This window comes from Taudactylus pleione, unplaced genomic scaffold, assembly GCF_031769625.1.
Source record: "Taudactylus pleione unplaced genomic scaffold, aTauple2 ptg000703l, whole genome shotgun sequence".
NCBI lineage: Eukaryota > Metazoa > Chordata > Amphibia > Anura > Myobatrachidae > Taudactylus > Taudactylus pleione.
Genome location: NW_028285105.1, coordinates 5,979,380 through 6,004,894, shown reverse-complemented (window position 1 = coordinate 6,004,894; position 25,515 = coordinate 5,979,380). Strand labels below are relative to the sequence as shown.

The following is a 25,515-nucleotide window of genomic DNA, read 5'->3' as shown; positions in this document are numbered from 1 at the left end:
GTCACAACCAATCAGCAGCTGCTTACTCTAGATCGGTCTCTGATTGGCTGGTGGCCCGGTAAATGACGGAAGCCACGAGGGCTACGTCATTTACTGGGGAAGAGATGTATGTGGAAACACATAAATCTCTTCAGTGTCCGAGGGGTCTGGGCTCAGTCGGTTTGTTATTTTGCAATATAACTGCCTCACTCTGATAGGAAATTGGAATACACATCATGCCAGCCCTGACCCTGAGGAAGCATTAAGCTCTTGTTTTTTTTTTTTCTTAGGAGCCTATTCATCATCACTTATGTTTTACAAAATCAGGTGAAAATTTACATTTTCAGTTCACATACTTTTGTGAAAAGTAAGTGTCAGGGCTACACATCAAGTTCTGAAAAAGCATTTTTTTCGGAACTTGATGATGTTACTGAACGCCAACCTGAGATGGCGTTCAGACCCTGATAATCTTCACAGGCTGCTATTTAGAACGGCAGCCTGTGAAGATATACAAGCCAGCCACAGCAGAGAGATCTATTAAGATCTATTAAGGGTTTGCGGCCGGACACCATAGGACGTGAGGGGAGTAGGTGATACACAGCAGGGGCATAGAGAGGGAAAGTCATGCAGCAGTAAGGAAATCCTTATGGATACCTCAGCTACTTTTGTGATACCTCTTTTCCACCAAAAACCCGGGTCTGGCCTGGGTTTTTGGACATAGTTCCAACCCAGGTCAGACCCCGTTTATACTGCACCTTCAATCTGGGTTACTCCCAGGTCAGCCCTGTTCACACTGAACCCAGGTCTGCCCTGCTAAACCTGTGAAGTCATAAAAAGTGGGAGGTGACTGCTCAACAACCACCAATCAGCTCATTTTAGGCATGACCTGGGTTCAGTGTGAAGGCATGACTGGTAGCACCCTCAGTTGGATTCCCAGGTCACTTGACCCGGGTTATTTTTCAGGGACCCTTTTCCACTGAGCCGCGACCCTGTTAGACTCGACAATAACCTGGGTTTTTGCAGCAGTGTAAAAGGGGTATTCGTGAGGCATGACGAATGCCTCCAAAACATTTTTGAAACTCGCAGCGCATTTAAAACATAATTATCACTTGTGATAATTATGTCATGATGAATAGGCCCCTTATTTAGTATATTTACTAAAGGTCAATTTTAATCGATTTTATCGATTTAAAATTGATCAACATCGATGTTGTTTCTGGGGTTCAATCAAACATTTGCTAACAGTTATTGATTTGTTTTTTTACAGTATATGTAAATGTGTGATTAAGCCCCTGAGACAGAACATCGATTTTGATATCAATTGAAATCGACCTTTAGAAAATATTCCCCTTACAGTGACAGTAGTCATTCATATTCAACTGTTTATACAGCCTATTCTGAATGTCCAACTATTTTATTCACTTACACTGTTATCCAGTTAAATGTTTATTCATTAAAAATAATTGAAACAGCCTATTCTGAACTATTTTCTCCTCCTATTCTATATCTAGATCACCCTACATCATCTCCACATAGAACTATGTTGTCACAACAGGGACCATTTCATAAGATAGATATACCACTCTTGGGTGTACGGTAACACTCTAATATACGAACTTCTTAGTTCACAATGCATACCAATGCATAAGTATATCCGAGGGCGACCACACACCCCAAAGTGGTATATCTATTACATATACAATACTTATACATAAACAACCCTGGCACTATGTGTAAGTATCTGTGCGGCCGACCCTGGCACTATATGTAAGTATCTGTGGGGTTGACCCTGGCACAATATGTAAGTATCTGTGGGGTTGACCCTGGCACAATATATAAGTATATGTGGGACCGACTCTGGCACTATATGTATCTGTGGGGTTGACCCTGGCACTATATGTAAATACTGTTTGCAGGAAGGAACACAGTTGACATACTATATAGTGTGTTATGCTTCAGTTCTTCCTGAATTCGGGTATTGGTGAGAATGGCCGTGACTGCAGCACTAGGAGTAGTGAGGAGAATTAAGTTAGGGCAGGACTGAGGTTGTTAAGCGGGTGATCTGCATGGTGATGATGATTCTCAGGGTTGTCCTTGGCCATAAAGGAGGCCTATCCTGCTGGTACCTGCTCCAAGGTTGCTGGTCCCTACACCGGGGCTAATCACCTCTGAGATGTACTGCAGATCACAGATATCAATGTTCTTTATGTGAAAATATTGCTTCATTCAATTCTCAAGAACAGAACAGAGCAGGAGATGGACTAAAAGTGCTCATATGCAAAATCCTTTCTTGTACAAGAGATTTGCACTTATAGAAATAAACATATACAAAGGCACCGTCTTCCTGCAGTAATAACATTTCATAACATCTAAAAAATAACAGGGCAATATAGCGTGTTTAAATAGAAATATTTAATCATTCAATAAGTACAAAATTGATATGTAATACAAACAAATAGTATCAAATTTAACAGTTTTTGAGAGACACTAAGCTGGGTACACACTATACGATATATATTGTACAATATATCGTTCTGACTCATTGTATAGTGTGTACACAGGGGGTCGGCGCTAGGCTCCTCTGCGCCCAGCGCCGTCCTGTGCTGCATTGCTGCGCCCCTTTCCTCCCCCTGAGCGTTTACCCATTAACGCCAACGATAGGGTGGGGGGTGGGATTTTCTGCCGGTGCCAGCTGGGCGATGGTGAGTTCAGGCAGGGCGCATGGCTGCACCCTTTAGGCTATGGCATTTCTTTCGACGGCCCTTCTAGCCCACGCCACTGTGTGTACGCCCGATCCGTCATTCACGACAGTCGTTCATCACATTGTCCCATCAGCTGTTCTGCACGGCCGATGGGGCAATGCAATGAACAACCCAGTACAGTTACAAGCACCGCTTTGTGCAGTGTGTATGGCACAGGCGATGTATTGTTACACTGCATTGCATTGTTGCTGGGTCGCACATTGTAAAGTGTGTAACAAGCTTTAAACATGGCTACTGAACTAATAGAAAATATGATCTAGATACAGTAAATAGAACAGTCATTAGCCTGTTAAGTAGCTTGCCAGTATAACACACTACTGATTTCCCAGAGTGTAATGGTGCATACACACGGTCAGATCAGACAACGATAAAGATATTGTTGTCTGATCGTCCTGCATGTGCTGGATGATCATTATCGAACATCCAGCACAGCACCAACCTCCAAACCACTAAAACGACCCGCAATCAACTGTCGCAGGTCCCTATAGTAACCTGGTCAGTATCGACCAGGTTGGACTGCATGCAGGGGCGATGGTCGTTATCGTTATCGACCATCAGTGCCAATGTATCATCCGTTGTTTGGGGGTTGGAAGGGGCTAAAAAATGGACGATATAAACAATCTAACAATATCGTTATCATTTATATCGTCCTGCTAAATCTGACCGTGTGTATGCACCATAACAGTAAGTTTATTATGTTGAATAAACGTGCAGGTGGATAATTTGCAAAAACAAATGACTATGTACTCAGGTATAACATAGTTATTGCACAAACATTGAATTCATAACAAAACAAATTTACATTGTCTAAAAGCAATGACTCATACATAATCCTGTATAACAGGAGATATCTAAAACAGTGGCACAAGGAGCTAAATTACATTGTCAAATATGATTAACATTTTTTTCTTAAACATTTGTTCTATATTATCCTTTATAATTTACTTTATTGTCCTCTGACCTTTTTAATTAATGTGAAAAGAAATATTAAATAAATAGGATGCTTAACTTAAAAATAACTTACATTTACAAAAAGCACAGTTTAAAGGAACTTTATATTTAGTTACTTTAATTTTTTTGCGTCTTTAAATAAAAGCTGTGAGCAAGCCTTCTCCAAAGTTTCCATGATGGTAGTTTTCATTATACATTGTCCTGGAATATCCTGGCCCAGTACTGGAATATTTTATACCATCGAGATAACAGCAATCAATCAATCTATGATATGGTCAGTTCTCCAGAGAGTGGTTTCATTATCCAGCTTGTTTGCTTACTACTTAAAAATCTTGGGTAGCTCTGGTGATTTTTCTGTGCTACCCATCTTCCGGGTTCAACTAATGAATTGTCAGAGACGGCTTGATTTGTGGTTTATGAATGTCGTCAGGATCATGGAGCAAGCATCCAATTTCACATCCATTACTTTGTAATAAAATATCAGGACTATTATACATTACAGGCCAGTTTTGTCTGTGATCCAGCTACGCAGGTACGTAACTTTTGCATAGACACCGGGTTTGTTTGGTAAAGCGCAGTTTTCTCCAAAGCTTGCAATTCCGACAAGTGACCATTTGTCATTATATCTTTTGGCAACGAGAGGACCTCCAGAATCACCCTAGATTGGAGCAAGAGGAATGCAATATGTATTATCCTGTTCACATATAAGCTAACAAGTATAACTGTTAAGGATGAAGATGAAAATATTATAAATAATAAACTTCCACCATAACATTCTCTGAACAATTTTTTACTTTTGTGACCCAAGATCTAGATTAAATTCTTATTGAGTGGCCGATGGTTTGGTCATCGATGGCAGAGGTCTGACAGTTCTCCACTATCAGTGGCAAAAATGCAGCTATGGGTTTTTGTTCCTGGGATAGATCCACTGCTCCCTCATTGGCCCACTGCCTGCCGTGTCCCACAGAAGGGATGCCCATAAATGGTTTAAATAATTGATGCTTTTCCATCATGATTTCATCTCATCAATGTATAGCCCCAATGGCACAATTGATGGTTATCCAATTGATGACTATTCCTACTGTCCATCATGGGCGTTCCTCCACTTTATACCACTTGAGGCACAACTACTCAACAGAATGCCCTCCCTTCCTCCTATCCCTCCACCATTTGCCACAGCCCACAGTCCTCAATAATTGCAGTGTAAGACATAGAACTTGTGCTTCCTAATAGCAGCGTGAACAGTCTGAGGATGAGAACACTACCTCTGCCACCCTTAGGATGGGATGGAGGAGTCTCACATTCACTACAGGCATGGTTTCATCTTGTCTGCTGAAACCACTGCTGTGTGGAATGGTAGTGTCAGAAAGATGTAATATTATTTTTAATGAACTGTTGTTTTCCTTTTCTTTTCTATTACTCAAATGTTACAAGACAATCTATAATTAGCAATACAAAATTAATATAAAAATGACAATTATATGGCAATCAAATAGAGTTCTTAATGTTATCGCAACTCACCCGACAACCATCTACTTTTCCTTCCATATAACCAGCACATATCATAGACGGATATATTAAATCACCATACACCTGAGCACGACGACATAAATCAGTATTTATTATCCTAACTTCAGCCTGTTGAAGAACTGGTGATCCGGGACCTGTTAGGAAAAGAAAATGTTTAATCTATTACATTATAGCTGTCTATACAATTCACAGTTCTTGTTACAGACAAAGGGCCAGATTCAGAGATGGACGCTAAGGGATAATTAGGCAGTGTGATATATCTTAACCTGTCCATGTCTTTCCGTACGGTACGCAGCTGTGAAAACATGCTAATAGTTTCAGAGATCACCCGAGCATAGGGAAGCCCACTGCTGCCAATGTCTCTTACCTACCCGTAAATATCGCTAACATCGACGCACATCAAGCAGTCATCTTGCCCTTATAGAAGGCAACCACAAACACTGCAGCTCTCCTGACATGCACAGAAACAGACAAATCTCAGGTGCACAACTCCAAATTACTGATAATATATAAATGCAATAACATTTTGCAATCAATAGAGGTTTTTAGCATAATCATGGCCAAGGTTATGGGCCTACCCACCATATCCAGGTAACCTCTTTAGGGTAGGTCCCTAACATACTAGGGTTCAAATCCAGCTAAGCCGCCCCAGGGCACCCGCCATAGTAAGAAAAGTGCAGTGTAAAAGAGGTAGTTAAGAGCAGCCACAGCTGCATATAATGAATGAAAATAAAAAAAAAGTGAAGTACATGTATAATAAACAAACAGTGAAGGGTTAAAATGTGTTATAAAAGAAAAATGTGTTATAATGCGGTGCCCTGAAACAGATCAACCAAAGCAATCCAGGGGGACTTATGCCCCAAAAATGAACCAAAGTTGCACTACAGTATATAACTTGTAGGACTTACCTAGAATTGTGCCTAATACAGTGTGCATATAAATTACCATACTCCATGCTTTTAAACCAATAAGGAAGGGGTGCTAAGGCAGACTGAAGGCGTCTCCTTTCCCTCAGGTGTGCAATAAAGCACATTAAATGGAGTATATAGGAAAGATTCCTGGACTGCACACCCTGAAAAAAAAAAAATATATATATATATATATATATATATATATATATACATATACATATACATATACATATACACACACACATATATATATATAATGGTAGGTGCTACCTGATGAGACTAATTGCAGGCACAGAAACAGACAAATCTCAGGTGCACACCACCAAACTAGCCCAGCTAAGCTGCAACTTTGGTTCATTTTTGGTTTGGGGCGTGGGTCCCCCTGGATTGCTTTGGTTGATCTGTTTCAGGGCACCGCATTATAACACATTTTTCTTTTATAACACATTTTAACCCTTCACTGTTTGTTTATTATACATGTACTTCACTTTTATATTTTCATTCTTTATATGCAGCTGTGGCTGCTCTTAACTACCTCTTTTACACTGCACTTTTCTTACTATGGCGGTGCCCTGGGGCATCTTAGCTGAGCTAGTTTGGTGGTGTCATGCACTCTGGATTTGAAGCCTTGTATGTAAGGGACCTACCCTAAAGAGGTTACCTGGATATGGTGGGTAGGCCCATAACCTTGGCCATGATTATGCTAAAAACCTCTATTGATTGCAAAATGTTATTGCATTTATATATTATCAGTAATTTGGAGTTGTGTACCTGAGATTTGTCTGTTTCTGTGCCTGCAATTAGTCTCACCAGGTAGCACCTCCCATTATATGTATATTCAGGGTGTGCAGTCCAGAAATCTTTCCTACTAGCTCTCCTGACATGCAGAGGGCTCTCATTCTGCATTGGAGACCACAAGGGCTAATTCTTGCACGCCCATTTAACGGCGCTTAAACGGTCCAACACGCCTGCGTTTTATTAACCACCCCCCGTTACCTCCCCCAAATGCTGACTACCTGTCACTCTCTTTGCAAATGGATCCTCTGCCCATGGTAATCGCAAACCATTTGTAGCGTGGGCTCAGTGCGGCTTATACGCATGCGCATTGGCAAATAATCGCTCAATCTGTGTAAAAATTTCAATAGCATACTTCTCTGAATCAGGCCTAATAAAGAATCCATCGCAAAGTGAGTGACAGACTGTCAGCGTTTGCGGGTGGTGATGGGGAGTGGGCTGAAAAACGCAGGCGTGCATGTCCGTTTGAACGCTGTTTCATGGGCATCCATAAATTAGCCATTGCTATTTCCTAAGCAGCTCTGCGTATAAGAAGTGTTCCCATGGCTGTGGCAGGTCAGACCTGTTGCAAGGGCAAGATGGCTGCTCAATGTGCGTCGATGCAGGGGTGTAGCGAGGGTGGTTCCAGTGGAGGATGAGTTCTGGGCGCCAAAATGGACAGAGGGCGCCATCCAGGGTTCCCAAATTCAAGGGGCGGTGCACAGTATGATGGCCGTCTGTTAGTTTTATCTTGGTTTGTTTGCTCTATATCCTAAATAAATTCTACATTTCATGCTCCATCAAGCTGCCCAGATTGCCTCCCCTCCAGTGCTCACTCCTCTATGATCACCCTCTGTCAGCTCCCCTTTCATGTCAGATTGATTACATTCACTTCACACCTCTGTAATTCCCTCCCCTCTCTACCCTGTGATTGGCTCTTTGCCCCTGTCCACTCCTTTCTTATTGGCTTCTGTCACCACCCCTCGCTGATCGACTCTTTGCCCCTCCCCTCTCCTTTCTTATCTTATTGGCTTCTGTCACCACCCCTCTCTGATTGACTCTTTGCTCCTTCCTTCTCCTTTCTTATTGGCTTCCGTCACCACCCCTCTCCTCTCTTTTTCTTATTGGCTTCTGTCGCTGGTCCTTTCTGATTGGCTTTGCCCCCCCCTCTCCTTTCTTATTGGCCTCTGTCACCTCCCCTCTCTGATTGGCACTTTCCTCTCCCTTCTCCTCTTTGATCCCCTCCCTCCTTCTCTCCTCATTCATTCATTGTGCTTGAATGGGCTTAAAAGAGACACATCTGAGGTAAAGTCCTAAACTTCAATTATAAGGTATTAGATTAAACAAAGTCACTGCTTTGATAGTTAAAGTAATGGAGGTGTTCCCAGGCATGACCACACAGTGTTATTTGAAAGGTCTTTTAAAAAATATTAGGAGACCAGAAATAATAATAATGGTGCTAGACAGAACATGGCATGATTAATAGTACTCACATTAATATAGGTGCAATGTATATTAGCGAAGTAGGAGCATAGCTGAGAAGGGAGCTTCCTATAGGTGTTACCACTCCAATGAAAGCTGCTCAGGGCAGTAATTGCAGTAATAAGCTGTGCACCCTGTGGAATCTCACTCTAGCACATGTACTCTGTCAATTTAAGTTAAATGATCAGAATATATAATACAATCTCCTCTACTGACTAATAACAATGATTCAAAGGAGATAAAAGTCAGATCCTAGGTGCTATACATAAATAAAGCAATGCCAAAGGAGCTACCCCTTAATGTCAGTGCATCACCTAAGCATTCTATTCCCCCAGTTGGGCCTCAATGCCCAGCGTGATAGTGATACTGCCACTGTTTGCTGTTTTTTCTCTTCACTTCAGTATTCCCCCGCAGGCTGGCTATAACCCACCGGCACAGTTCAATACAGGGAAGGGTGATATGACATGCACTTTGCCATGGTTCCACGCTACTCCTCTGCATCGATGTTACCGATATTTATGCACGTAAGTGTCGTTGTACGTATATATGAAAAGACAGCGGTGGACATCCTTATGCTTGGGTAAGCTTTGCAGCCATTAGCATATTATCACAGCTGTGATGCGTAGGAAATCGCAGCAAAGATCGCATTAGTATCCGTCTCTGAATCAGGCCCATAATCCACAGTCTCTCTCCATAGTCTGCATGTGGAATAGATTACCTGCTGTCATTGATATAGCAGTAGACTGACTAAATTTAATTCACCAATTTCTAATCTGCAATTATTTACTAACATGGTGGGACAGTATGTGTAATGTGCTTAAACAATTATGGGTCAAATCCTTGTCATGGAGTCTATTTATAAAAGCCATATCCCTTCTTACTTAACATTTCAAATAGAGTAAACTATATAAACTCATTCCCACTAGGAGGAAAACAAGTATTCTACATTAAAACATTAGACTCTACAAAATTTGGAACAAAGCAAAACATGGACCACATTGATATGGGTTACCAGAGTCAGTACTGATGCAGGGCAATTAATCTCATGGAAATGATAAGTAGTTCAATGCGACATGTTACACATTCTTGTATAGTACATTCAACTGACCATCATATTCGAGAGCTCCCCACCCAGTGATATAACACGACAAGTTGTCAGGAAAGTCATCAGATCTCTTTGGTAGGCACACAGGGCGGATAGCAGCTTTAAGGTTGACTGGACTGGATAGCTCTAGAACAGCAATGTCATTTTGTTGTGTTTGAGCAATATAATTTTCGTGAACTATGATTCTCTGAAGACTTAGGCCAGATCCAGGGCTTGATGAAAGCGTACCTAATACCACTGTCCACATATTTATATCATTGATACTGGGGAGACATAAAAAGAAAGTAAATCAAGAAATATACATATAATGATACATGTTTAACATATAAGAGACATGGGGATGTATTAAACCTTGGAGACAGATAAAGAGCCGTATTCAATTTGAGCCAAGCTGCGATACTTTTTTGCGGCCCAGACTTTTCGCCTACTTTGCCTGTTTTGTAGGCGGAAAATTATCGTGCGCGTGCCTGCTTTACCCCTTATTCAATTTGAAAGTATGCGAAAATGAGACCCGGCGAAACTTGAACAGGTGGAAAGTACTGTCAGAATTGGGGAAATCAGCCGGACACCCCCCCAAAAGATGCTCTGACATGGGGGTTCACTATGGTACCCCCCGATTTGGCTTGCTGAAGGTATTTGGTGTTTTTAAACTGGCTCAATAGCTGCTAAATAGCGTTTTTCAATACGTGATGCAGAATAGTATTCAGGAGTATTTTTTCCTGAAAATAACTTATCCCAGCAAATTTGGGGTACTTGAAAATGGGGGTCAGCATATTTAAAAGTTGCTAAAGTGAAGTTGAAAAAATCAACTTCACTTTAGCATCGCCCACTGTTTGAACCAACCAATGACCCCCAGTGAACTGGAAACGTCCCGGCCCTGGACCAATGGAAGACGACACAGCCTGCTATTATACACACCCATAATTTAACTGTATAAATTAGGCTCCCCTGATCCAGAGAGCAGCAGCTCTCTACCTGTATTCTCTCCTCTGGTGATGACTATACTCTGGATCCAGGGAGCACATGCGAACTGTTTTGTACCAATGTATAACTTGTAATAATTATGTTATATATACTTTCAATACAATATTTACTTTTGTGCATTGGACCACAGAAACTGGTGTGTGTGTTCACTTGCTTTCACGTAAGGTTATTATACTGTGATATATACATATATATTGCACTGTAATTCACATTGTATTTTGATATGAAGATAGCAACTATTATGCATACTGTTGGGGTTACAATATAGGAAGGTATTGTGTATGCATCACACGTTGCGTACACTGTGCATCCTCATTTGCGTATCGCCATACGCCAGGTGCGTCCATGTGGCATCAACAGCCGTAGAGAGATTTAAACAGGATTTCACACTTCAAATGATTGGTTGCCCATAGCAACCAATCAGCTGCTCGTTAGCATTTACCAAGTACATTTCTTAAAATGATAGGTAGAAGCTGATTGGTTGCTATAGGCAACTTCTCCACATGTACACTTTTCCACCTTTAAATGGTTTCATACATCTCACCCATAATGATACTTGGCCATGGTAAGGATTGGAGATGGGATTTTCAAATCTCAGCATCGAGGAGATGTATCAAATCTTCTAAAGAACACAAGTGGATAACTTGCCAACACAACCAATCAGCTTCTAGTTATCATTTATCAAGTAATGTCTATACAATGATAGCTAGCAGCTGATTGCTTGCTATGGGCAACTTCTCCATGTGTCCTCTTTAGAAGGTTTGATCCCTGAAATGAAACAGCAGCACTGGGAACGTATCCTGACAGAACACTATGTTGTGCTCAGCTCTGCTCATCAGATCCTCCTCTGTTGAAGCCCATCAGAACAGAAGAAGGAGACTCCATTATTGAAGTACATCTATAATAAAGTGAACGCAGCCCAGAATCTAATGAAATTAGTACAGTAGATCTGTGTGGCCAAATGACAGTATAAAGATTTGACTGATGCACAGGGCAAATGGCTGGATCTTATAGGGGCACAATTGATGCAGTTGTACAATAGCCAACACTGCAGAGATCGCCCATACCTATTTTCCTCCAGTCAAAACTAATATCTGATGGTACTGATAGGGTGTTGATTGGAATCGGAGGTAAGTTTGGGCCCATACAGACAATGTTGCTAGAGTATTGTATACTTGTACTTGTTTAATCACATTTCATTTATTCATGTCTTATATTCAAATATTTTTCATCTCAATTTTGAGGTTCAAAACTGGAATGACTCGTTAATCTTTAATAGACTCATTGTATTAACCTTATAAGGACTCTAACACTATATTATTTATGTATCCCTAGTATTTGTCTAATGCAAATAAAAAGGGATAAATGTCTAAACAGTTGATGTAGTTTCTATGCTAGTAACTCTACGCGCATATTTCACCATTCACTACATACACTTTTGTTTTATTTATTCTTCCTCATAACTCATTAATCTCCACCTCAAATTCTCCTACAATTTGTATTGAGGTGCAATAATCGTCTCGCAATACAATAGTTTGGGGCTTTCCCAATAGACAAGGTTTACATGTCCTTGGGGCAGAGTATAATGACAAAGCCAGGGGGTTGGAGGATAACACTGTCCATCCATACTCATCCTCTCCCACAGCAGGCACTGCTGCCAGCATCCCGACCGCCGGGATGGTGACTACATCCCTGCGCGATTACCCTTACCCTCGCATTTTATAAATGGTATATGTAAAGGGAATTCTGTTGTCACATTTGTTGTGAGTGGGTGGCTGGCTGGGCCGGCTCATTGCCCGGCACCTCATCTAACAATTACCACACTGGAAAATCAGCATACCACTCCCCAGAGCTTGGTGCCTTCTGAAGACAGACAGAAAATCAGGGATGCACGGTAGAGGTAGCGTTTGCCAATAATATAACTTCCCACAATCCTGACAGTGTAATGTCTATTACTGGGAGTCATCATACTGGCCAGGATACAAATCCTCCTAGATCGTTATGTGATCTATTTTAAATATAATTGTTGTATTTCTCTTTTACATGAACTTCTAAGTCTATGGGGTCTATGTACTAAGGACCAGCAGCTATTTTTATGTAACTAATTAGCCGGGGATATTTTGATTCTTAATAAAAATATCCCAGCTATGTACTACAGGGAACTCGCAGGGACAGCGAGTTATATCCTCGGCATTTAGGAGAAATCCTCACAGAAGTGAAAGACTTCCCCGGGGAAGCTGACACTGCTCATGCGCACAGTGTCAGCTCCCCGGCAGTGCCAGATTAAGGTCCACATGGGCCTGGAGCTGAAATTTATGAAGGGCCTATTGTGTGATGCTGCAGGGGGTGTGACCAGCATAACAGGGGTGTGGCCTCTGATGTGAGGGTGTGACCAGTGATGTGGGGTGTGTGGTCTGTGCCGAGGGGTGAGGAAGCACCATGGAGGGCATAGCTACCCGCCTACCTTCAGCCATCTCAATCTCCCTAGTGCCGGTACTAATGATGACACTTGTGGCTCTGAACAGAAAAACAGTGGGGGGGAGCGGCTTCCTGCTTGCAGGCGCATGGATTTTTGCATTAGCCGAATGGAAACTACCTTTAGCATAAAGTGCAGTGTAGACATTGAGCTTGGTAAGGATTAAGGGCCTCATTTATCAATGAGTTTTATCATTCACAAAGAGTGGTAAAACTTGTTGTATATGATAAAGGTGCTCCAGCCAATCAGCTCCCAACTGACATCTGTTTGAAATATTATAGTTGGGAGCTGATTGGCTGGAGCACCATTTATCATATGCAACGAGACGATAAAACTTGTTGATAACTGAGTCCCTAAATTTGTATGCAACCTGACAAAAATTTTAATCATGCACCTGCCGCTTCCTATCTCATTCAAATATTGCGCTCTTTTTTGCCATTGTTTCCGACATCCAAAAATCATACATGCTCTCTATATATAATATATACACATATATATTTATTTATAATATATACACATACACAATGTTTAAAGTGGTCCTAAAGAGGTGGTGGAACTCATCCCCCTTTCCACACTCCTCTCCATGGGTGACACCTCGAGCCTCTCCCTTTCCTGACTACCTGGCAGATGCCACACCCCTAGCCCCTCCCCTTCAAGTGTGATTGTGAACCATACACCTATACTGTATATAGTCACACATACATCCATATAGCAGAGCAGGGGGAGACTGAGGTATAGAACGAGAGTGAGACTAGCACTCCAAAGCAATGACCAATTTTATTATTATGCTTTATTTTTATGGTGCCAGAAAGTCTCTGCAGAACCTTCCAGCATACATAAACAGGGTATGAGCTCCCCCAAAAAAGTGAATTACAGTACAAAACATTGCAGTACAAGGACAAGGTTTATTAACTATTGTTGAATAGTGGGGCACTGATTGGACTGGCTGGGGGTTCTTGCTGAGGGGTAGCGGGCTGATTGGGGAGTTAAGGGAGGAGACACTGGGCTGGAAATGTGGGAGACAGTGGGATAGGGGGCCAATGAGATGGTGAGGACTCTGTGCTGGATGGGGGGGGCATTGTGAATGGGGAGGTCCAAGGCTGTATTGGAAGTTGGGCAGTGAGATAGGGGTGGAAGGAAGGAACACTAAGCTGAAGGGGGTACACTGGGAGGAATGAAGGGGGGCACTGGACTGGATGGGGAGGGGGTAGTGGGCAGGATGGGAAGGGGCTAGTGAGTTAAGTGTGTGAGGGGGGGACACTGGGCTGAATTACAGTGATCACTGTGACTGTACTGGATGGGGGGGTTCTAGGTGGGTGGGCAGTGATAGAGGTGCAGTGAGCTGGTTGGGGACGACACTGGGCTGACAGGATGGGAGTCACTGGGATGAGTGGATCAGTAATGGTGGGGAACCGGGCTGGAGAAGGGGCAAACACTGGATTGGGAACACCTGCTGCTGTACCTTTTCTGCCAGGCCCCGAATACTCGCTGCAGCACTGCACGCTCATACAGCAGCCTCCTGAGAAGCCCTTCTAACTCCGGCTGCTACTGGAATCTGGGAGGAGTGTCCGTAAGAGGTGGCTGACTTTCCCTGGCGGTGCGGCTCCGATTCAGTGGGAGGAGAAGAGACCTGCGTGCCTACCCAGCCCAGGCAGCAGCTGCAGCCATCAGTGAGAGACGGAGCTTAGGGCAATGAGGAGGCGGGGCCTCATGTCTGCTCCGTCTCTATTGAACAGTGATGAGGCCAGGGCAGGCCAGCTCCTGATCAGTGCTAGCGGAAGTGGATAGATGATGATCCCCTTTAGCTTCTGTACCCTGACGTCACCCAGCGCTGGCCAGGGCACCACACATTTTAAGAAAGTTAATATAAAATAGAAACGCACACAAAAAAAGTCTCTGCCTGGATGGGGCTCAGCTCACATAGGCAAGGACTGCGGGAGGAGGAGCCGAGAACACGGAGAAAGAGAAATGAAGGAACCCGGGGATAGCCAGAGCTGAGTGCGTGTAACCTAATTGCAGGTCGTAGCATGAGGCCAACGCAGAATGCAGGGACGGCGCCTGTTCAGGCTGGTGCCGTCCTGCAACGCATACCCCGTTTACTGCTTCACGCCGGTACTGTATACCAGTTTAAGATGCAATTTATATAAGTACTGGCCCGCAGCGTATCTTAGGTCAGGGATGGTGGGGGGACAGAGGCGGAACTGGTTCTGCCTCCAATTACAACTGACGTTCCGGCCCACTTTAATCCCTGCACATACATATATTATATATACATAGATATGCATATATAGATACAAATACTGTACTACATAAACATGTACACACATTATATCAGTATATATATATATATATATATATATATATATATACACATACACACATATATACATACATATATACACACACACACACACACACACACACACATGTACAGTCAGGTCCATAAATATTGGGACATTGACAGAATTTTCATATTTTGGCCTCTATTCACCACCACAATGGCTTATGAAATGAAACAAACAAGATGTGCTTTAACTGCAGACTTTCAGATTTAATTTGAGGGTAATTACATCCAAATCAGGTGAACGGTGTAGGAATTACAATGGTTTCTATATGTGCCTCCCACTTTTTAAGGGGCCAAAAGTAATGGGACAAACTAAACAATCCTAAATCTAACTTTCACTTTTTAATACTTTGTTGCAAATCCTTTGCAGGCAATTACAGCCTGAAGTCTGGAACGCATAGACATCACCAGACGCTGGGTTTCATCCCTGGTGATGCTCTGCCAGGCCTCTACTGCAAATGTCTTCAGTTCCTGCTTGTTCTTGGGGCATTTTCCCTTCAGTTTTGTCTTCATCAAGTGAAATGCATGCTCAATCGGATTCAGGTCAGGGGATTGACTTGGCCATTGCATAACATTCCACTTTTTAGCCTTAAAAAACTCTCTGGTTGCTTTTGCAGTATGCTTCGGGTCATTGTCCATCTGCACTGTGAAGCGCCGTCCAATGAGTTCTGAAGCATTTGACTGAATATGAGCATATAATATTGCCCAAAACACTTCAGAATTCATTCTGCTGCTTTTGTCAGCAGTCACATCATCAATAAATACAAGGGGACCAGTTCCATTGGCAGCCATACATGCCCATGCCATGACACTACCACCACCATGCTTCACTGATGAGGTGGTATGTTTTGGATCATGAGCAGTTCCTTTCCTTCTCCATACTCTTCTCTTCCCATCACTCTGGTACAAATTGATCTTTGTCTCATCTGTCCATAGGATGTTGTTCCAGAACTGTAATGGCTTCTTTAGATGGTCTTCCTGTTTTTGAGGCTCACCAATGGTTTACATCTTGTGGTGAACCCTCTATATTCACTCTTGTGAAGTCTTCTCTTGATTGTTGACTTTGACACATATACACCTACCTCCTGGAGAGTGTTCTTGATTTGGCCAACTGTTGTGAAAGGGTTTTTCTTCACCAGGGAAATAATTTTTCTATCATCCACCACAGTTGTTTTCCGTGGTCTTCTGGGTCTTTAGGTGTTGCTGAGCTCTCAGGTGCGTTCTTTTTTAAGAATGTTCCAAACAGTTGATTTGGTCACACCTAATGTTTTTGCTATCTCTCTGATGGGTTTGTTATGATTTTTCAGACTAATGATGGCTTGCTTCACTGATAGTGACAGCTCTTTGGATCTCATATTGAGAGTCGACAGCAACTGATTCCAAATGCAAATGTCACACCTAGAATCAACTCCAGACCTTTTACCTGCTTAATTGATAATGAAATAACGAAGGAATAGCCCACACCTGTCCATGAAATAACTTTTGAGTTGATAGTCCCATTACTTTTGGCCCCTTAAAAAGTGGGAGGCACATATAGAAACCATTGTAATTCCTACACCGTTCACCTGATTTGGATGTAATTACCCTCAAATTAAAACTGAAAGTCTGCAGTTAAAGCACATCTTGTTTGTTTCATTTCAAAGCCATTGTGGTGGTGAATAGAGACCAAAATATGAAAATTCTGTCAATGTCCCAATATTTATGGACCTGACTGTATATACATACATACATACACACACCTATATATACCTAATGGGTCATGTTGTTGGGTAGGTATTTTATATATATATATATATATATATATATATATTTATTTTTTATTATTATTTTATTTTTATATTTTTGTTAAACTCTGTTGCCACAGAATGCCCTACATTATGCATACAATTTATGCTACAGTATCAGAAAAAAATAGCCAGGCTGACACCTCACCTCAGTTAGGAGGGTCGGACACCCTGCCACTGCCGGGCCGCCTTCAAGAGCCGCTGTGTTTGCTGAGGCTGTGCTGCTGGACCCGACGGGATACTTCTGGGAGCGGTGGTGACGGGCGGCATCTTAGTGACGTCGCTGTCACTGTGCATTAGCGGTGCAGGGAAGGCTAATTAAGCCTTCTACTGCACCGCCGTCTATGTTGCCAGCTTGTGATCTTCCAGCGCAGCAGCAAGGCAGGGGGAGGAGGGTGGTTGTGGCCAGGGTTGAGGAGGCGTGGCCATGAACTGGCTGGCTAATGAAGCAGGAAAAAAATGTTCCTGTCTGTAACGGCCCACACAGCAGATGCTGCTGTGGGCCTATTCTGGTGGTGGGCCTGGAGCTGTAGCTCCATCAGCCCCATTAGCCCCATTATAAATCCGGCCATGCTCCCCGGGCCCGCCGGAGGCTGCGGAGGAGAGATAGAAATGTCTATCTCCTGCATTGGTAACACCCATAGGCTGACAGTAGTTTACACCATCTGAAGATGGTGTAAAGTACCAGTGCTAAACTCCGAAAAGCTTTGCTTTTTTGAGTTACATAGGGGTCAGATCGCAGTCCCCATTGATAATAATGGGGACTGCGATCATTTCTGTGAAATTTCCTGCATTGTGCTATTAGTACATAAGAACAATACATAATACTGCAGCTACTGCATCATTTTATGTAAAATACATAGCCCCCCCTTGTAACCTACCAGTCACTAAAAGGTGCACATAAGGATATGACTAATCACTTTCCAAAGAAGCTTTATTTTTTCTGTCACAATATATCATGTGCACATTTCCAATTACCTGATCTATTGTATCGAAATACCAGTTGTTCTACATTCCAGTCATAAAGGAGAATATATTTTACTTGAAGAGATGGCCCCAGATTGTTTTCCTATGTACTTGTGTTCTGTATAAGCATATATTCTGCCTCTCTCACATTGTTGGGACACTGCAGTTGAAGTGGGAATGATGTATTTACTTCTTATTCTGTTTCTTGCAACGTAATCTCCTCTATTCTTCATGAACATACGCATTTAGTAATAGTTACATGCAACACAGGTGCAGTTTCATTTTGCTTACATTCGGCCCCATTATTGGGTTGTTTTTTCTTTTGCTATAAAGGGGCCTATTCATCATGTTAATTATCGGGGTCCGAACGGACCCCGGTAAGTAACATCCTAACTCGCTGCGGCTGCCAATACAATTCATCCTTGCTCCGGCATGGTGACTTCTGATGCGAAATCAGCTGCCCCGCAAGTGGCTTCACTGCTCCTGTCGGATCAGTGACGGGAATGCACATGCACAACCTACAGGTCACGCACGTGCACAAGAGCCCCGACGTCCAGGGGAAGGAGCCGGACATGGGCAGAGGGATCCGAAAGGATCCCTCTTCACAACCCAGACCTTCTTCCCATAGGGAAGAAGCGGGTTGCGATGCCGGAGCAGATGGAAGATGGCGAATGCTCCCGCAGTCAAGCTCCAAAAATATTATATTTTCAGAGCTTCATGAATTCTGTCCCCATACTAGTGTATGGGGACAGCGGGCCATTCTGCAAAAGAAAGGTAAGTAGGAGATATCTGTGATATCTCCTGCTTTACATTCTTGATGAATGGCCCGATAACTTAATTTTCACAATTGCATGTGAAAACGTGCATTTTCACATTCTTTTGTGAAAATTAAGTGATGATGAATAGGCCCCATAGATTTTAGTTAAAGCAAAGAACAAACTTAACCGACTTCTAGCATAAAGTACATTCATTTATGTGATGCAATGAAGCTGCTAATTTTTTGGGCAGTTACGGTAACTGACTTCTGCTTGCACTCCATTGACTGTGGACAGAGGGCCTAATTCAGACCTGCTCTCGAGCGCTGAGCGCTCGCAAGCGGGTCGATGTTGCCCAAGTGCGCATGCGAACGACGGAGGCGGCTCCGTCATGCGCATGCGCGAGACCCAAATAACGACGGCCAAGCCATCATTATGGGTCTCACACCAAAGGGGGCATGCTGTCGATGGTGATTGACAGCACGCCCCCTTTGGTGGGCATGCCGGGGGCGTGGCTGCCCAGATGGAGGCGTTCCCATGGGAACGCCTACCATCTGGGGCCAGCCCCACTGACATCACTAGTGATGTCAGAGCCAAAAGCACTCCAGGGCTTGCGGCAGCGAGACCCTACCGCAAGGGTCTCGTCGCAAGCCCGATGGTCGCGATGGTCTTGATCATCACCCACAGCTATGCGAGTGGCCAGGAGGCAGCTCCAAAAAGGAGCAGGGACGGCCCTGATTCAGAGCGCGCGCTCTGTCAGAGCGTCCGGCTCTGAATCAGGGCCAGAATCAGCTGCTGTGAGCTAACACGCTTACCACGCTTAATTCAATATGCCCATTAGTGTAGTACGGTGCACGACCTACAGGAGTGGGGATTGGAAAGGGGAGGAGTCAGGATTGGAAATGGTAGGAGTCATTACTGTAAAGAGGGGAGTCAGGATTAATCATTAAACCACACACCCCTAAAAGAAAATCTAGAGCTGACTCTGGCAGGATATAACACTATCGGGGTGATAATACAGAAAGCAGTCAAAGAAGGACACAAGATACGATCATCAAAAATTACTTGTAGCCTGCACAGTGGCATAAGATCAAGATTTTTTAGTATGTGCAGTCAGTCTTCTGTGCTAGGCACAATTATGAAAATATATTTTTTGAGGTTACATACGTTGTAACTAGTGCTTTATGATCACTAAGGGGTAAATTTACTAAGATTCGAGTTCGGTCGAGTTAGAAATCTCTGGCGAGTTTGGGCATTTTTTTCAACTCGCAAATTTACTTGTCAGTATGGGTTCGGTTACTCAGTTTGCTATGTTGCCAAGACCCTTGGAAGCTACGGAGAGCAGCGCAAGGATGGAGGTGAGTATAGGATCTTTATTCCAGGTGCTCTAAACGGATTCTACATGGGAGAAGTGGATCGACCAGCTGGCACACGTAAGTATGTGTGAGTGAGGTAAGTAGGTGTGTAATAAAGTTTTACTTTAGACGGTGTCTGTGTTTTTTCTTTTTTTTAACTATTTATTTTACAGTGGGGGTACAGGTGCTGGCCGCCTGCTGGCACTTGTAGATCCACAAGTGCAAAAGGGCAGGCATGCTGGCACCTGTAGTTCCACTGTAAAATACAATAGTTTCTAACTATTTAACACATTATTACCCCCGTACCCACAGCCCAGGGATGCGGGAAGAGCCTCAGGCTTCAGCCCAAGCCTGGGGTTTTGGGAGAGGGGGGACCCCTTTTTGGGGGGGTCCCCACATCCCCTGAGATCCCCGGCTTGGGGTGCAAATGCTTTGGCCATTGAGACCCGGTGATGGGGTCTCCTGGCTGTGGCATTACAACCTGTTTGGTTTGGGTCCGGTGCTGGATTTAAATATAGGGGGACCCCCACATTTTTTGCCCCCTATATTTAAACCAGCACTGGCCCTGCAGCCAGGTGCTGGTTCCTAAATTACGGTGGAACCCTATTCATTTTGTTCCCCATAATTTTTGGAACCAGGACTGGCTGAGTAGTCCGGGGCAGGTTATGCTTTTGGGGGGGACCCTACGTCGTCATGTTTTAAAAGAATTTAACACAATTTTTACAGCTACAGCACACAAGCAGCCTTCACATATATCACTGATATGTGCAGGCTGCTTGTTCGGGAGAGTTAGGCAGAGAGAAAACACTGCAATTTCGTATGAGTAATCTCCTTCAAAACTTGCTACTCGGGGAAGATATCTCGATCTGCTTCACCATCGGCCAACTAACTCTCAGCTATACTCACTTCTTTGTAAATTTCTGAGCTTCAGGAGCCTCAAATCACCCAAGTTTCGGCGATGCTAATCGAGTTGAAAAACGAAAAACTCAACCAGACTCAATTCTTAGTAAATTTACCCCTAAGTGTAATGTAGACAACTTACATATTATCAAAGCAGTGAGCGGCAGTCACAAGCCAGGTATTGCTGATCAGTGAGGCTCCACAGATATGTCTACCATTCAGTCGCAGACTAGCCTGCCATGGCCATGCATTCTTAGTTGCTGATGTTCCTCCTACAATTCTGGTTGATACTGAAGGGCCTCCAACACCACAATCTGTTCAAATAGCAGCAAAAAGATTATAAACTACAATTCTACTCTTGTAAAAGAGGGCTTACTGCATACGGTGTGACACAATTGTTAGTGTAACAGTCAGCAGGTCAAAATAGAATATTCAGTTGCATTGTAGTTACATCTGTGTTTTCTTTACACATGGAAAAATCTGTGCGTGCGAGATGTCTTTATTGCTTTGTGTACTGTAACGGTAGAGCTGTGGAGGAGAGAACAGAGGACCTGATTCAGACCCACTCGCAAGCGCATAGCGCTCGCAATCGGGTCGATGGTGGGCCAGTGCGCACTGCGCGCGCGCGATCCCCGGAGTGAGCGCAAAAAGCACTCGCTCCGGTGCTCACAACAAACGGGGCAGCTGTCGATGTTGATCGACAGCTCGCATAGCTGTCACCCAGAGCTATGCGAGCGGCCAGGAGGCTGCGACTTAAAAAACAAGCACCCGCCCTGATTCAGAGCGAGCGCTCACTTTTGCGAGCGGCTCTGAATCAGGCCCAAAGGGCGATGCAGAGTGTATAACTGTGTTTGCGATTATGTCAGGGACATTAAGGGGTTTTTTTTGTTGGATTTTTTTTTTTTTAGAAAAAATAATAAAATGTTACTTGGGCAGCTATACAATGCTGGTTTGGGATGGCTAAGCACAAACTTCCTGATGGCAATATAATTCAGTGGATTGCAGCGATCCTCGCTAAATAGAATACACCAAGTTTTCCCTACCCATTTTGTTCCAGGATCTAACACAGCCAGGAGCCAGAGGGCTATACCTCCTGTAGTCAGACCACTACCTCCTGTAGTCAGGCCATTAACCCCCTCCCCCCAGACACACCCTCAGATAAATCCTAAAAATAGAGATATGCGCTCACTGACTGCTGTGTTTTGGTTTTGGATCTGGAGTCATCCTCATGTTTTAGTTTTTCAAATCCACCCTCAAGTGTTTCAGTTTTGGATCTGGATTTTTATTTTTTTTAAATGATAAAAAGTTTTTAAAAACAATCCAAAACCCAAAATTCAGGTTTAAAATCCGAATTCCAAACCACTTGAAGATCAGAACCGTGACGTCTGGTAAACTCACACATTTTCTAAACTCTCACCCTATTACATTTGGCCCACCATGTTAGTGTTAAGCATCAATTAGAGTTAGGGTTAGGCTTAAATTAGGGTTAGAGTTAGGCTGTGGTTATTGTTAGGCTCGGAGTAAAAGTGAATGGGAAATCCTATTATTGACATGCCGTCTGCCAATATTCACAATGTCAACAGTACTTATACCTTATATGAATGTACATATACAGTGCTGCAATTTAATAGCAGCTCAGTGCAGCAAGGGGGCCCTGACATTCAATGATGTAAGAAAACATGAAAGAAGATGCATTAAGTTTAAGGTGTGGTCGTGTGGAAACTGCTGTGCATCCCAATGAACTTATTACAAATTAATAAGAGTATCAGTATTGCTGCATGCTTTATAAACTCAGATGTGTTCCATAGAATATATTAGTTATGACGGTATCAGTGGGTGATAATTGCAGACAAAACAAAGTGAAATGGGACCCATGGTGAGAGAATGTATCAGAACAGTTCTCAGGGCCTGATTCATTACCGATCGCAATACGCACGGAATCAGACAATTGTTGCGTTCTGCGTATGCATATGCATGACAGGGCGCATTTGCGAACTGGCCACTTCGATCGGAACTGCGCAGTGACTACACAGACCCATCACAGAGTGATTGAAAGGAAGTACTGTTTGTGGGGAGTGTTCGGCAAAATGCCGGCGTGCTAGTGCGTTTGAACGCCATTGCAGGGGCGTGCATAAATTATCCACTGCAATGCCATACGCAGTTTGAGTACTCACAGCGTGCGATGAGGTTAGCAATTCCTGAGTAAGGTCAGAGCTTGGCCAAGTGTGCGTCGATGTTACCGATGGTTTTGCAGTTTTGCTAAGGATTCCGGATGTGTGTAAGGTAAGGTCGGCGTCCTTATGTTGTGCTGTGACGGCATAGCAATCACAGTGGATTAGCATACTATCGCAGTGAGACTGCGTGCGTAATATCTATTGCAATCGCATTTGCGATCCGTAATGAATCAGACCATTAGTTAGCCCTCTGGCCTGTGTACTCTCTTCTTATATCCCATCTTCTCACCATTCCCATATGTTTGGCATCGGAATGGAGGAGAGACAGACATAGATCACCAGGAGAAACAAAGGTACAGTACACTAATCTGACTCTACAGAGAAAATGATAGAACAGGGATGTGAGAGAGAATAGCATGCTCTATTTTCAGCTGTTCCTATTCCATCAGCCGCAGAGTATGTTGGGAAGTGCACTGATTGTGAAATCTCTACCAAGCTACTGTATATCTAAACTATTAACTGTAGGTATATATTTAATGACGGAATAACAAGCATAGACTATTGCAGGTGTCAGGATCTTACCACTATAGAGGAGATTCTCTGCTGCAGACATGGGGATTTCTAAGAGAAAACATCAACATTTTATTAATTATAAATGCACGATAGCTGTTATATTGTTCAATAGAAAAAATGTACAGCTAAACACTTTTATATAGGTCACATTTATACCAGACATGTCACCCAGCAGGTTTCTTTTAGATATTACATAGCACTTTACAGAAAATATTTTATCAGTTACTTTGGCATTATATAAATGTGGTTTAACATGAAATGTATCCTTTTACCTCTCAGCATACTTACTGTGTATAAAGTTTATAAACGTATGTGAGGGAATCCTGTACCCAACCTGTTAGGGACACGTACAACGCTGCAAGAATTGGAGGCATTTTGTGACTGCTTTGCATGAGAAGTTGCCTGTGTTACATGAGCTGCAGAGGTGAATATTCCCAGTTTACCAAATGGCAGCAGTGCCCCTTCCTCCTGCAAACTACCTGATTGCTGCCCATCATTAGAGAGAAATGGGCTTATACTGAGTTGGTTATAGGCACATTTGCTTAAAATTAATTTAGGCTATTACAACTTACAAGCATTATTTTGGCAGGATAATGGAAATATTGTAATTGATAATGGCATTGTGATGTTACAATTTGGACTTTGCAATCTTTACCAGCAATCCAGCAGTGGTTGGCACAAAGCAATCGCACTAAAGCAGTGCCCTCAAGGGGAAAGTGAGCTTTTATCTATATACTGTATGTAAGGACGTCAAATATGCACATTAGTGTAAAGCTACAGTATAATCACTGTGACAGCCATCATTATTTTTGCAGTAATAAATACATAATCAAAAAGCATGTGTTGTATATGTAATGAGAATGTGATGCATTTTTAAACTGTGCTTTGGACATACAGAGGATTATTCAGTGAGTCCAGTGTTATAAAGGTCATTTTTTGCTGCTGGGAAAAAATGAGTGTTACATATCGCACCTGAAACCACTATCGCTCAGAAACCACTGAGCTTTACTGTTCACTGAAAATTGTGCAAAAGTGCAGAATTTGGGGAGCACGAAAATCATTCTCTTACATCTAAAACTGATTTTCCAGGTCTTTTTTGCTTCAACTATTGCTGTCTGTTATACTGAAACAACAAGTTTCAGCATGTACTGGCAGTCAATGACTAGAAGGGCATTCTGGTGCTTGTTGGACAACAAGCACAACCATGCTATTCCTGTCATAGTTTGCTACTGTATATTAGTATATGTAGTTTCACTATAGCAAACAAAAAAGATCAAACTACTGGCCAGGGACGTATCTACACATTGCCAGGATGGCACTCGCCAGGGGCGCCGGCCGAGGGGGGGCGCCGTCCGGCAGTGCCTCCCATAGTCAGGGGATAGAATAAAGACAGGACTGCCGGGGAGTCCCAGGTACGCCCCTATGATGTCCGTCCAGGGCCTGGCAGCCGTTGGTGAGTGGGAGGGAGTCACTTCCCGACACCTCCTCCTCACCCGCCCCAGCACCTCCCCACCCGTCTACCTCCTCCCTGTCCCGGATCCTCCCCGCTCGGCCTCCCCGGCAGCCGCGGCCGACTCTCCGTCTCACATGCCGCCCAGGCACCGGAGATCAAAGGATGTGGGAGGGTACCTGCCGGCTGCTCCAGTGCGGACTGACAGCGGGACACCCGGCTGACACTCCCTCTCACATGCCGCTGGGCAGCGGGGAGCT

The 25,515-nt window shown here is 43.4% G+C and overlaps 1 protein-coding gene across 3 annotated transcripts in view; it reads right to left on the bottom strand.

Moving 5' to 3' along the window:
• Positions 1–2,420: 2,420 nt before the first annotated feature.
• LOC148477668 (transmembrane protease serine 11G-like) overlaps positions 2,421–25,515 on the bottom strand; it is an 80,403-nt gene continuing 57,308 nt past the window's right edge. For all 3 annotated transcript variants that reach the window (XM_088456404.1, XM_088456401.1, XM_088456402.1), the window contains exons 7-11: positions 23,815–23,853; positions 21,201–21,372; positions 9,498–9,757; positions 5,214–5,356; positions 2,421–4,350 (exon numbers count right to left, since the gene is read on the bottom strand). In XM_088456404.1, the coding sequence (XP_088312530.1) occupies positions 4,189–4,350; positions 5,214–5,356; positions 9,498–9,757; positions 21,201–21,372; positions 23,815–23,853 (776 nt within the window). In that variant the 3' untranslated portion in view covers positions 2,421–4,188. The remainder of the gene's footprint in view (positions 4,351–5,213; positions 5,357–9,497; positions 9,758–21,200; positions 21,373–23,814; positions 23,854–25,515) is intronic.